This window comes from Corvus brachyrhynchos, unplaced genomic scaffold (assembly GCF_000691975.1).
Source record: "Corvus brachyrhynchos isolate BGI_N302 unplaced genomic scaffold, ASM69197v1 scaffold4, whole genome shotgun sequence".
NCBI classification, from domain to species: domain Eukaryota; kingdom Metazoa; phylum Chordata; class Aves; order Passeriformes; family Corvidae; genus Corvus; species Corvus brachyrhynchos.
This window is the reverse complement of record NW_008237878.1, coordinates 1,281,147-1,294,402: the sequence shown is the minus strand read 5'-3', so window position 1 is coordinate 1,294,402 and position 13,256 is coordinate 1,281,147. Positions and strand designations below refer to the sequence as shown.

At 54.6% G+C, this 13,256-nt stretch overlaps 1 protein-coding gene across 2 annotated transcripts in view; it reads right to left on the bottom strand.

The window, feature by feature from the left end:
- CACNA2D2 (calcium voltage-gated channel auxiliary subunit alpha2delta 2) overlaps nucleotides 1-13,256 on the bottom strand; it is a 188,859-nt gene that overhangs the window by 26,772 nt on the left and 148,831 nt on the right. For both annotated transcript variants that reach the window (XM_008632290.2, XM_017732352.1), the window contains exon 4: nucleotides 3,394-3,438. In XM_008632290.2, coding sequence (XP_008630512.1) covers nucleotides 3,394-3,438 — 45 coding nt within the window. The remainder of the gene's footprint in view (nucleotides 1-3,393; nucleotides 3,439-13,256) is intronic.

The window sequence follows — 13,256 nt, the reverse complement described above, 5'->3', positions numbered from 1 at the left end:
GCCACAGCATCCCGGCAGCATCGCTGCCTCCCCTGGCCTGCCCCACGCAGCCTGGTCGGGAACACACCGCACTGAGATCCCTTCTCAATCTCCCAGGGGCACCCATCCATGCTAAGTCGGCAAAGGCCAGCGAAATATTCATATCAACATGCTGTGATTCTGCTAATAATGGATATAAATGCCAGCCCCCATCACATGGCTGAGAAACTCCAGGCCTGTGCAGAAGGGTCTTTCTCCTTAAATATATCAGTTTTTCCTGAAATGCGGTGATTTAATGCCAAGGAGGGACGTGATGTGCTCTCCAGCCACATTCCTGTTTTTTTTACAGCAGCCCAGGTTATAAATAACAATCAGCTTCTCCCTCCAGCCTGCTCCCCTCTCCCCCTTCACTTTTTTTTAATCTTTGCCAAAGGTACTGTTTAGAGATCTTTCTAGACCATTTATTTTTAAATTACCAGCCAGAGGAGAGAAGTTAAAAAAAATAGAAAAAAAAAAAGAAAAAAGGCAAAAGAAAGAAACTTCTGGGGCTGATAGCTTATCATGAGGAAATCCAAATGTCACATTAGTTGAGAAAGTTGGAAGATTAAATTTTCCAACACCCTTCATCTGCTGCTGCTGACATTTAGGGGCCTTTTTTCCCCCCTCCTCCCTCTCCTTGCTGCATCTACTGAGCAGGGTGAGCAGTGAGAGGGGCAAGCAGAGAGTGGGCAGCCCCAGCATCCCCTGCACCAGAGGGGGCTGAGGCTGGCATGGAGCCTCCCACCATCAGCCCCTCGCTCTCAGCCCTCCCCAGGAGCTCTGGAGGGTGCTGGAGGGTGGGTGGGCGCTGGAGGGCTGACCTTGGGGCCAGGATACCTTCACAAAGCTGTGCTGTTTTCCACCTGAGTACAGTACGTCCCAGCCTCAGCTTTGACGAGCATCATCCCCTGCCATGAACACAGCACAAAAGATGGAAAATTCCTTTATTTCTGTGTTGTTCTGCCTGTGACACCCAACTGAGACCATCTGCTGATTTCAACACTTCTCCCCACATAAACCCCATGGCCCTTGCTAGTGGGGAAAGGTGAAAACTTTGCTTCTGCAAACATTCTGAGAGCCTTGAGGACCCCTGGGAAATTTTTTCTCATGTTCCCATTTGTTAAAAACCACTTGGAAATCCAAAGTCTGTTTAGGGAGATAGTGGAGCTGAGGTGCAGGCAAAATGATTAGGAAGCTCATTTCCTTCTCACTGCAGTTAAAGCCGGTGTAAGGCTTGTGAATAAGCCCCAGTTACGGGGAGCAGCCATTGTCCATCAGCACCAACTCTGGCTCAGCTACATCCTGCTCCATTTAAATAGAAAAACTGAAGCTAAATAAAGAAAGGATGGAAAGAGCACTATTACGTTCCATTCAGACCTTCTGGTATCATCTCCCTCCTTTTTTACTTCAGCAGCATCTTCTTTTTTTTCCCCATTATTTTTGTTGGAATTAAATTTGCTGGGATTTCACTGGCAAGGAAGCAACAGCACAGGTAGGGAAGTGCCCTTGCTGACAAACCCACATACCTCAGCAACAGGACACCCCCACTTTTGCAATTTTGCTTGTTATCTCCCCAGGACTAAACTGATGTGTCTGGTGATGGACTTGCAGGGCTGTTCCTCCTTGACAACATGTCAGCTCCTCCAGGGAGGGACCAGGGATGAGGGAGCTGAGCCCTGCATCCCTCAGGGACACTGTGCCATGCCACCACCATGCATAGCTTCTCCCCAGTGTCCCATGTACTGGAAGGGCTCCATGGGCACAGCTCCGAGGTTGAGATGCCTCCTATTCCCTCATCCTGCCGAAGGTGACCAGGGTGGCGGGGTGTGCCACTCAGGGGAACAGCGGGCATGGGGACATCCAGCTTCTGTCCCCTGCCCTGCAGCAGTGACGGCAAAAGCCCAGCCCAGCCCGATGGATGCATTAGTCCTGCTCCTCATGGCCTGGGCTGGGAGTTGCCCTGCTCCCCAGGCTGTCTCCTCCTGCCTCAACCGCCAGCCAGTTTTTCCTTCTCTTCTATCCAAAATCCGCTTTAATGTATTTTAAGCCCATTAGCTCCATCCTCTCCAGAGCAGCCACGGCATGATCCTCTCCTCCCTCCTTTGGTAGCTCCCCCAGGCTGGGGAGGGACAGGAGACATCCTCTGCATCCTCAGATCTGAATGAGTGGGACTGTGGGCAGGGAGACCTGCTCAGGAGAGCAAACGCCCTCCACTCCGGTCACAGCATCTGCCCGACCTCTCCTTCCCACCTCCCCCCTCCCTCCGTGGCTGCTTCCCTTGTCACTGCCTGGGGACAATGGCACTGGCAGTTAGTCAGTAACTCAGGTTTGAAGGCATCCATCCTCCACTCCAGCCTGCTCCTGCTCTGCTCTGGGGCATAAACTCCCAGGTGGGTTGAGAGGAGAGCAAAGGTCAGTGCAGCGCATGTCACCCAAGCTGGTGGGACCCCATCAAGCCCAGATCCTCTCCTCCCTTCTGCACAGGGCCTTCTAAACGCTCTTGGGATCACCTGAGTGTTATTTTCGGATGAGGCCATGTGATTTGCAAGTGGTTTGCTGCCAACACCATGTCCTGTCCCGCTGTGTTACCGTCTCTCACTGGCACATCTGCTGCCAGGTCTGCCTTGGGACAAGGACCAGTTCTGGTGCACCAGCATTGGCTGGGGCTGTCCCCAAGGCTGCACCCTGCTGTGCTTGGGGCTCCTGGTCAGCTCCAAAGACTCTGCTCAGCAGCCTCATGCCAAGAGCATCACTGACCTGACAGGCCCCTATTTCGTAGGGATCCCGCAGCACAGTGTAGGAGCTGGGTGACCTGGCAGCAAAGTGGGGTACCCCAGGGCAGAGCGGGGTGCTGCAGGGCAGAAAGCACTGCTGGTGGAGCTCCCTGTGCCCATGGCACAGCACCTGAGTGAAATCACCGTCACCACGAGGAGGAGCTGGCAAATGCCAGCTCTCTTGGGAGCGCCGGGAGCGCGGAGCTGATGGGGCTGTAGTTAAAGCACTGATTGCCAGAAATCACAGGATGGCTGTGCTCAGAGCAGGGCAGAGAATTAGATTCAGTCTCTAATTAAAGGTTTGCTCTTCATTTGAATTTCAGATGCCAGCTTTAATTTTAGAAACTTTTGCAGGCAGCAGAGCGACCTGCCCACCTGCCGGCTGCCAGGCCCGGTGCTCGTGGACAGATGTCACCATGGCTCAGCTGGGGGGACATGGCTGCACACCGGGCACTTGCTGCCCACTGCAGAATCTGGTTACACCAGCTGTGACAAATGCTGTGCCATGACCCCTGGTACAATGCTGGGACACACTGGCAAGGGGCCCAGCACTAGGCCAGGGTGGTGGCTGTGCCAGAGATTCCACAGAGACAGTACTCACATATTCAGTGTCAGCCTTGGAGTCATAGTACTCGATGTCTTCCTCCTGCAGAGAAAGGGGAGAGCTGTTAGTGCCAGTCAAGGACAGGGATGGGAGAAGAGTCCCTCCCCTGACTTACCCCCTCATGCTGTTGGCAGCCACCACATTGCTGGGGACTGAACCCTTCCCAGCCCATGCTGTCCTTGGGACATGTTCAGGACCTCACATCCTCCACATCCACCCTCGGAGGACTGGCCATCGCCTGCCATGCTTCCCTCTGCTCATGACTGCTGTGAGCCACAGCACTGTGGGGCCATGCACAGCCTCCACCACAGCCAACAGCCCCGTGATGGTGACATCAGTGTGACTGTGGCCTCTGCACTGTCACCAGCTGCAAGGCTGTGCCACATCCCCACAGCCAGGGTGCTCTGGTTCTGTTGCAAACATCAGGAGCCACAGAAGAGCCAGGTATAGGCAGCGTGGCAGGCAGCAGCCCTGCAGCTGCCCAGGCCCTCTCCCTGCACTGCAGGAACATGGAGAAAAGTGTCCTTGCTTCCACAGAGAAATGCACGTCCTTAATTTGGGGTATTTAGAGCCTATTTAAGCAGAAAGGTCTGCTTGGATTCCTCTTCCCAGAGTGTCAGGACGCGAGACAGCTGATAAAATTCCTGAAGAGGCAATTGGGAGAGCAGAGATGCTGTCACAACAGCGTTCCGTGTACCATCAGAAAGGGTAATTAAAGGGCACTCGGAGACTCTTCCCAGCGTGCCGGGACCGAGCGTGATGCCGGCACACCGGCAGCCGTCCTGGTGCTGACACATCTGCCAGTCAATCAGCATCAGCAGCCAACCAGCCTTCCCCGGCACGGCAGCGCCTTGGGGTGATTATTGCTGTTGTTACCTAACGAGGAAAGTGATCTGGACCCCGAGCAGAAACACGGCCAAAACCTCAATGGCACTGACTGCACCCCTGCCTGCTCCTGCTCTGCTGCTGCCTGTGCCGCACCCGGCCTGGACACAGCCTTGTGCCAGGCACGGTGGCACCGTGACATCCACGCCAGCCTGGTCGCGGGTTTGTGCCGGAGAAAGGGAGCAGCAGGTGTGAGAAGCTCTCCAGGCAGCCGGCAGCACCCATTCCGCCACCCTGGCCCCACTGAGTGCTGGCAGTCACTAACCCCTCACCGGCATTACCCTCTAGCCACAAATCTGCTCCCCAGAGGGGTTTGCAGTGGCTTCTCCCAGCTTCCCAAGAGGTGGGAAAGCCCCTGGAGCTGATCTTGGGGACATCGACAGCAGGGGATCCCGGCAGGCTGCGCAGCCGATGTCTCCCCAGGATGGTAATTGCAAAGGGCAATTCCTCCTGAGAAGAGGGACCGTCACTTCTTCCGCGGCCTCTGCGACTCTTAATGATTGCGATAAGACAGCACCGGGAAGGGAAAGTGAAAAAAAAAAAAAATTGACGCAGCATCTTCCAATTTCTGTTATTAAAAAGCCCAGTCATTAAGGGAACGCACTTATTAATTATCTGTGATTTGTTGTGAAATGCTGAGGGGTTTACAACAACAAGAAAGGGAAAAAAAAAATCAATTTCTCTTCAGCTGCCCTCCCCGCGCCGCTGCCGGCCCCACGCCCGCCCCTGCCCCTCGCCGGCACTGCCGCCTCCCCGGGTCCGCGGCCATCTGCACTTCCTAATTAAAGGAACCCCCGGGAGACCCGTAACACAAACGAGCTAATTTCATGTTTAATGATCTTTAATCAGGAGTGAGTGTGACTAACAACGGCCATCCAGAAGGTGCTTTGTTATTCATTTTATTTGCCACTGGCTCCTCCGAAAAGCTCGATTCCCCTCCCACCCGCAGAGGCCCCGCTCCCGCAGCGGAGAGGGCACGAGGTGATGATGCTCGGGCACGAGAGCCGCTCCCCTGATCCTGCTTTCACCCGCTCCAGCACTCCCACGGCACGGCACAGGAGCTGACCTCCTGCAAGGAGGAGTCACAGAGCCCTTGCCACGCACTCTTTGAAGCCCTGACAACCCCAGGAGCAGCTGGGTGAGATCTCAGCCACACGCAGGCTGTGGCTGAGATTTCCACGTGTGAGACAGCACGTGTGGGACAGCCAGCACCAGCGTGGCCCTGGCCCTGAGTGTGCCCTGACGCCAGGCGCTACGATCCTTGCCACAACCCTGCTGGTGCTGGGGGTTTTCATGGGGTTCCAAGGGTGCCTGGGGGAGCTGGCAGGGCATCTGTGTCCTTGCCACTTGGAAGCCAGTGGCTATTCCGGGAAGGAGGGATAGAGCCCTCAGAGATGCTCTAAAAAGATGCCATGGGTATCCCAAGAGGCAACAAGGGGTCTCTTCTCCCTAATATTTTTTTTTTTAAACCACATTTGCCTTCTTCACATAATCCTCTCCTCCTCCTCTGGTCCATGTTAAGCTCAGCAGCAGGTCTGTGTAAATAGCACTGATATTTCTAGAGCCTTTCAGAATAAATACCAATAAAGAAAACAAGGGTGTGAAGATGTCAAGGGATTTCAAGGCAAAATATTGTCCCTGTCTCTTGTACCCGAGCCTGCAGGAAGCACACACTGGTTCCCATTGCAGGGGAGGCAGACAAGGAGGAGCTGCTGCTCTGTGATGTGTTACTGCCCATTTTCTTGTACCTAAATTGCCAAATGCCACCTGCACAGCTGTGTCACTGGTGGGTAAGTGCGGGGTTATTTCAGCTCCTAAACCCTCAGTGCAACACTCTGGGAGCTCAGTGCAATCCCAGACTGATCTGCAACTGTCCCTGAAGCCACCACCCAGGCTTCTCCAGCAAAGCCACCAAGGAACCACCGCACCTGCACCAAACCCTTGTGGTTCAGTGTCACTGGGCAACCCCTGGCCAAGGCTTGACTCAGGTGGGACCTCCGGGAGGTGGCCCTGGGGATGCTGCATGCCAGAGTCTCCCCAGGGACCCTGGCTCCTGCCTGACCCCCTTGAGCCCTCCCTAGGAGCCCTGTGCTCCACACCTTCAGCGTTTTCACACCGAAACACCAAGCAAAAAGCTGATTACCAAAACCAGGCTGTGAGCTTCCGGAGAGCTGCAAGCTGGAGCCTTGCCAGCAGCACAAGAGAGGACCCCACTCTGGCACTGGTGCTTCCTTGCCACACACCAGCAGAACAGGTTTGAGACAAAGCCCAGGACAAAAACGGGCACAAAGGTGTCTCAGGTGGGGGATGAGGGGCACTCCAACCCCTGACACAGCCCTCTACAAGCATTCAAATAGATCTTTCTTTGCCTAAAACAATTACAGCAACTAAAAATAATGCTGAAAAGGTCAATACTCTGTTATCTCACTGCAGCCTAGAGATGTCAGGACAGAGGGGTCCTGGCCCAAACCTCCAAGTCAGCGACCTAACCAGGTGGCAATCAAACCATATCACACACACAGCTGCCACCACCCTAAAAAAGCCTCGAAGGAGCTATTGGTGGCACATCAGCTCCCTGCTCCAGCCATCCAGCTGGAGCACACAGCTGGCAGGGATGCTGCAGAAGGGCTATGGCTCGCTCTCCCCTATAGGGCTTTCCTGTAAAATCACCTAATCTGGCTAATCCTTCTCCCGAGGACCTGTAGGATCTGTAGTACTCCCCAGGATTGCTCACTGTCATCTTGTAAGGGTCACCCTGCTGCTCATGTGCCCTGGGGATGCTGCAGCTCCCCGGGGCAGTTTTGCAGGCAGATCCTGCTGCAGTGCATTGATTTCAGTCCCTCTCAGCCTCTGGCTGTGGGTTTCATTTCTCTGAGCTGCACAGGTGACCCCTGTGGTCAGCAAATCTCTTTCAAGATTTAATTGGCTCTGGAAGAGCCAAATCCTGCAGCAGTTTGCCTTCAGGCAGTTAGGAGGAACTCGGAGGGTGGTGGGGAAGAAAAGATGGATCCCGAGCTGGCACCTGCCTGTTTTCCAGCCGCTGGATGGAGCTGGTGGCAGGACCAGCATCCCAGCCCACAGTTTATCAGTGTGGGGACAAGCCAGGTGACCTGAGCTGTGCCTGCTCAGACCCGTGGGCAGTTCAGTGGGTGGGGAGAGCAAACAGGAGCTGGTGTGCCCACACAGCACTGGGGGCTCTGGTCACGTACCCACCTTTCCTCTGCCATCAGCACTTAGAGTGGACAGGAGTATTTAGGTACTTCTTCATGCCCCTGAACCATTAAGCACAACAAAAATAGCAACAGCTTCTGCTTATAGGTGCACCTTTCCTACAGAAGACATCCTGCAGCGTGTCACGGAGCTCCTGGAGCCTCACACCTGTGCTGTGGCTGGGGGAGCAGGGGATGAGCAGGGTCACAGTGCATCCCCACCACAGCAGCGCCCTGCCAAGCCCTCCTGGGTCACAAGGAGCCAGATGGGACTGCCTGATGGCTGTCCCTGGGGACTGGTTTGTGCTGGTCAATTGGTCCTGGCTGGCAGCTGGGGCTGGAATTCTCAGCCGGGTGAGCGCTCAGCCCGAGGTGTCCTAGCCCTGCCATAGGCACAGCAGCCTCTTGGCTGGGGAACAACAGAGCATAGAAAGTGTTCCTGCTACACCTGCCACGGGGTGGTGTGAGGGCCACAGCCAGGAACAGGCTCCAAAGGGACCAGATGAATTCTTGGGAGAAATTCCTTCCTGCAATCACAGCCAGGCCTGGCTGTGGCTGGTAGGGGCTGAACCTTTATTTCTACCGACCAGAGCTATTCTTGTCTATATGCACCATGATGAATCCTTTCCTAGTCCCCAGAAGGGGGAAATATTCATGGTTAGCCCCAGCCACCACAGGCTGTTGGGTAGACCAAGGAGAGGTCTGGTGGGGACCATACTTCTCCTGCAGCTCTGTGAATTCCCTGCATCCCATCCACCATCAGGGGCCGTGCGCATTACCCAGGACAGGTGGAAACAGTCATCATAATCTGCCTTGGCATCTTTTTTTTAAAAGCAATTTCCTCCCTCTGCCTCTCTGACAGAGCTGGGGAAATATTTAAGTGACCTGTCAACAGTTTTTTCATCTCCCCGAGAAGATGTTTTATCTGATCACACCTCGCCAGCTATTCTTCTTTACATGGCATCTCCTGTCTGCTCCTGCTCCTCGGAGGCTGCCTCAAATGCGGCACGGCCGCTGCTCCCCTCCACTGCACCCGGGTGCCACAGGGATGCCAGCACACACAGAGGCTGTTGGAGACCCCCCACCCTTCCAGGGATAGGGTGGGATGGGACAGGATGGGATGGGATGGGATGGGATGGGATGGGAAAGCAGTACTGAGAGGAAAGCCAGCAACCCCTACACCAAACCACTGCGGTCATTGGAGATGCCATGGGTGGCCCAGCCATCTTGCAGACAGGGGGGTCAGGAAAGCCCCCTCAAGCCCCATCCTTGGTTTTTAAGAGGGAACAGCACCGACACAGGGGTTTTGTGAATGATTTTCTTGGTCTGCTTTTCAGCCAGACTGGCGCTACAGCAGCAAGGTTGGTGCTATAGCACAGTAATTCTCCGAGCGTAATGAAAGCTGACATTATATCAAACACAATAAAGACTCTCAGTTGATGGAGATCATTCCTGAACACACAAACCCATTAAACTGAAAAAAAAAATATCAATTCTACACACTCGCCAGCCAAAAGAAAATGTGATTTGTTATCTAAAAGGGGGTTATAAACACAGCTTCAATGCACTTTCTGTGCTGTAATGAAAACTGGGTTTGAAATGGCAAGACGACTGCAAATTAGAGTATTTGATTTTATTTTCTAACTTTTTAGGTAAACCTTCTACAAGGGCAAGTGCAAGGTTACGGTGACAATCTTTCTGTTCTCAGCCGATAAGTAGGATCTGTAATTAAAGGAGGAGAAAAATGAAAGGAGGATAAGGAGCTGGCGTTCGCCCTTCTGATGCTGCTTTGAACACAAAGCCCTGCCTGCATGGCCGTGCCCAGCCCACGGGAACGGCTGCCAGGGCCCACACATGGCACGGCACGGAACAGCACGGCCGCTGCTTCCCTGCAGACACACACCCAGCAGTGCCAGATGGGGCAGCAGGATGGGTGGGGAAGCAGGAGGGGGCAGCAGGATGGGGCAGGATCCTGCAGCCGGAGGGATGTGGCACCCAGGGCTGTATGGCCGTGGCTGGGCACCCAGCTGTGCCGCCATGTCCCCCTGCTTTATCCCGCACCTTTCCTGGGCAGTCAGGAGCGCAGTCTCTGTTATTCCTCCTGTCCATCCCCATTTGGCAAACAGCAATCCCCTTTTCCCTGGAGTTTCGTTTCTAATGGAGCTTGAAATTATCTGGGCTTTGTTATTTCTCACGTGCTTGCAGGCGGGGGTTACGGATGGAGGCAGCGGCGTGGGGCCGTCCAGCACTTGTGATCCCTCTGCCACCTCCACAAATGTCACTGCACCCCAAAACCACCTGGTGGCTAAACCCTGTCCCCAGCAGCTCCTACATCCACAGCTCAATGTATGGCTATTTTTCTTTTCCAAGGAGAAGAGGCCTGCTGGGCTCTGACCCTTCAAAGGGCCCTTTCCAACACCAAAAGGTGGAGAGATGTGGGAGTCAGGGGGGCAGCAGGCAGAGGAAGAGGGGAGCTTCCCAGTATAGTGATGGAAAATGCAGTGAGGAAGAGGACTGGGAGAAAAACAACAGTAATAAACATTTTATGAAGCAGAAAATGGCTTATAAAGAAGTCAACTTTTAAAGGCAATTTATATAATCCTGCCAAGCGCACATAAATGCAGGGATGGATCTTTGCAGTGCTGGAGTGGCCCTTAAAGGCACAAATAGCTCCAGCAGCCCCAGCAGACCGACACGTGGTGATGATGATGATGATGATGATGATGCCCTGGGATGCATTCCGTGGCTGGCAGTGCAGATCTGCACCTGTGACAGCATCCCCCAGGTCAGCATGGCCCCCACTCCCACACACCATGGGAGTGTGGGACACCTGAGACCCCGCTGATACTGCTGGGATGGGGCTGAAGGTCTGAAAAAGAACTGAAGGCACTGGAAAATTCGGGAGGAAAGCAGGACATGCAAATGGAGAAGAGCTGGGAGAACATGGCTGGGATGTCTGACAGGCCACATGGCAGCTTGTCAGTGAGGATGGATCCAAAGAATGGCAGCAAAAAACTCAACATGACCTTTCATTTTTATAGGTACTTTTGAAGGTCCCTTGCCCAAGCAGGGCAACAAACAGAGGATGGAAACCTGGAAAACAGCACTGCAGTGTGGGCTGGAGTCCCGGCACCTCCATTTGCTGCTGGGAATGGTCTGCATGGGGAGGGCTCAGCCCCACTTGCACAACTGGGGGATAGGACTGGGGACACCCAGAGCAGGGGGACAGACCTGATGTGCCTTGAAGGACAAACCCTCATGGCTCTGCATGGAGTGAAGCCAGACTATCCCAGTGGACCTCTGGATAGAAGTCTGTAGGCCAGAAGATTCTCACTGGGAAAACTGCCAGGCCACTGCAAATTGGGAATTTTCTGTGATTTCTTACCATACCAGTGCCAGCTGGTTGCAGTGTCCCCTGGTGGGAGCCCACTCTGGCAACAGGACCCAGCTCTCACCTTTCCAGAGCTCCGCCAGCCTTCTCCAGTGGGCAAATGTGCATCCCTGAGAGACCCTCACTGTGCAGGCAGGGAGGGGCATGGTCTCTCCCCACAGCCTGTCTCGCTGCCCCCATCCCTGCCCACCATGCCACTCTGAGCCGCCACCCAGCCCTGAGGTACAACATGCTGGAGGGAACTCATGAGGAGTGCTCAGAGTATGGGTGACCTTGGCGCCAAGGCTACTTTTGATCAAGGAAAATGGTCCGATGTCCAGAACTGGGGACACAGCCCTGGCTTGGCACGGCTGGTAGACATGGGGGGCCTGAGGGTGGGCGAGCAAAAGGAGCAGGGATGAAGCAGGACAGGATGAGGGGATTGTTTGGGGAACAGGGAGGCACTTTGCAAAGCCTCCTGAGGTGGGAGGCTGAACTCAGCTCCAGAAAGGCCAGTATTGCTGGCAGGTAGCTGGAAACACCAGAAAACAGCAAGGAAAAAGCAACTTTCCCTGTAGAGATGGATCGTGAGTGATTGCTGGCAGCAGCCCCCAGCCACTCAGGCTTTTGCTCCTGCTTCATTTTCCCCTGGACTTCCATAGCAACCCATCTGCAGTGAGGTTTAATGGGGCTGCCATTAGCACTAATGCAGTGCAAACACTCAGCATCTGCCTCGCCTTTGGATGGAAACACAGAAATAACCGCGCTCGCCGCAATCTGTCATCGACTCCGGCGCGGGGTTAGGACGCGACACGCTGCGAGAGGAGGGGAGAGCTGCAGCCGGGAGGAACGAGCTGCTTGGTGGGAAGGGAGGAGAGGAGGAGCTGAGATGCTGTGCTGCTGCCTTCCCTGCCTGCTGCCCGTGCCAGCACTGGCAACAAGCTCTGGGCAGCCGCAGAGCCAGGGTCAGCGGTGCTGGCACGCGGGTCCGACCGTGCGCGGCCATTTCGTGGATGAAGGGCAGAAAAAGGAGGTTCAGTCCCGGCAGTGAGACATGGACACAGCCCCTCCATCCCTCTGCTCTGCTCGGGAGCTGAGGCTGGTGCAGGCAGGCAGGGCTGATGCCCAGCACCCTGGGGGCTGTGCACAGAGCTGGACCAGTCCATCAAGTGTCCCAGCCAGGCCTGGGCTGTCCTGATAAAGCTGCGCTGAGCTCTGTGGTGACGCATCGCTGCACATTGTTTCTGGGTGACTCGCTCCTAATTACCTTGATTAAGTGGTTGCAAACAGTGCTATTAAAAATATTTTTTTTCTATGAAAGTGGATTTCTGAAAGGTTTGTGCTGTGAATGGTAAAATGAGCCAAGAGCTCCCCAGCGCTGTAGATTTTCCCAGCATGTTTTGTGTCCTGACTGTTATTCCCCTGGCAGTGGAAGGCAGCCAGGTCTGGTTGGAGAAGGGGCTCTTTGGGGCTGCGAATAACCCCTGCAGCAGGAGCTCATCCCTGCATTCCAGAGGATGAGCAGAAGACCCAAAGACTGCTACAAAATGCAGTGACCTTGTGCCACCTCTGCCTGCCCTGCACATGCCTGGTCACAAGGCATCCAACCCTGGGCGCCAGTCCAGCATGGGGTGCACGAGGCCATCACAATGTCCCTGGGGTACCCACAGCCAAGCTTCAGGTGCTGCTCAGGGATGTGTTTCCTGACCCTGGAGGACACACGAAATTGGGTCAACACCAGGGATGGAGGTGCCCGAAGCTCGCCCTACACTTCTCTCAGCTTTCCTTGGGAGCCCTGACCCGAAGTCCTGGTGTGGCACCAGCATTGGCATCAGCAGGTGCCTGCACCAAATCTCATTATTCTCTTCACCTCCTCTCCACTGGCCTCTTGGGAGGAGGTGATAGTAATTCACCAGTGCACTCATGCAGACAGGAAGATCCCTGTGAGCTCATCCTGCTCCTTGGGTGCCTGTGGGACACAGAATCAGCCACCGGTGTCCACCCTATACTGGCCACATGGCAAATGAAAGCCAAGCAAGACAACCCCCTTGCCTTCTCTTCTGCTCCTCCCACCTCTTCCTCGCCACAACAAACCCTGGTGACCATCACCTATGGCAGGAAGATCTCCGTGAGCACCAGCAGCTCAGGCTGTGAAATACCCCCAAAACACACCAGCACAGCCTGGCAGTGGGGCTGTCCCCAGGCTGTCCCCTCAGACACTGCAGGGAGTTCCTCAGAGCTGGGCAGGATGTGGCCCTACCCAAGAGGAAGGGGCTGGGTGGCTCAGGAGTATTTTTTAGTGCGGACTCCATTCGCATTGGGAGAAAAACAATCTTTCCTTCCTTTTGTATTGTGGTTATAATTTGAGAGCATTTCCAGACAGAATCCTTCAGGTT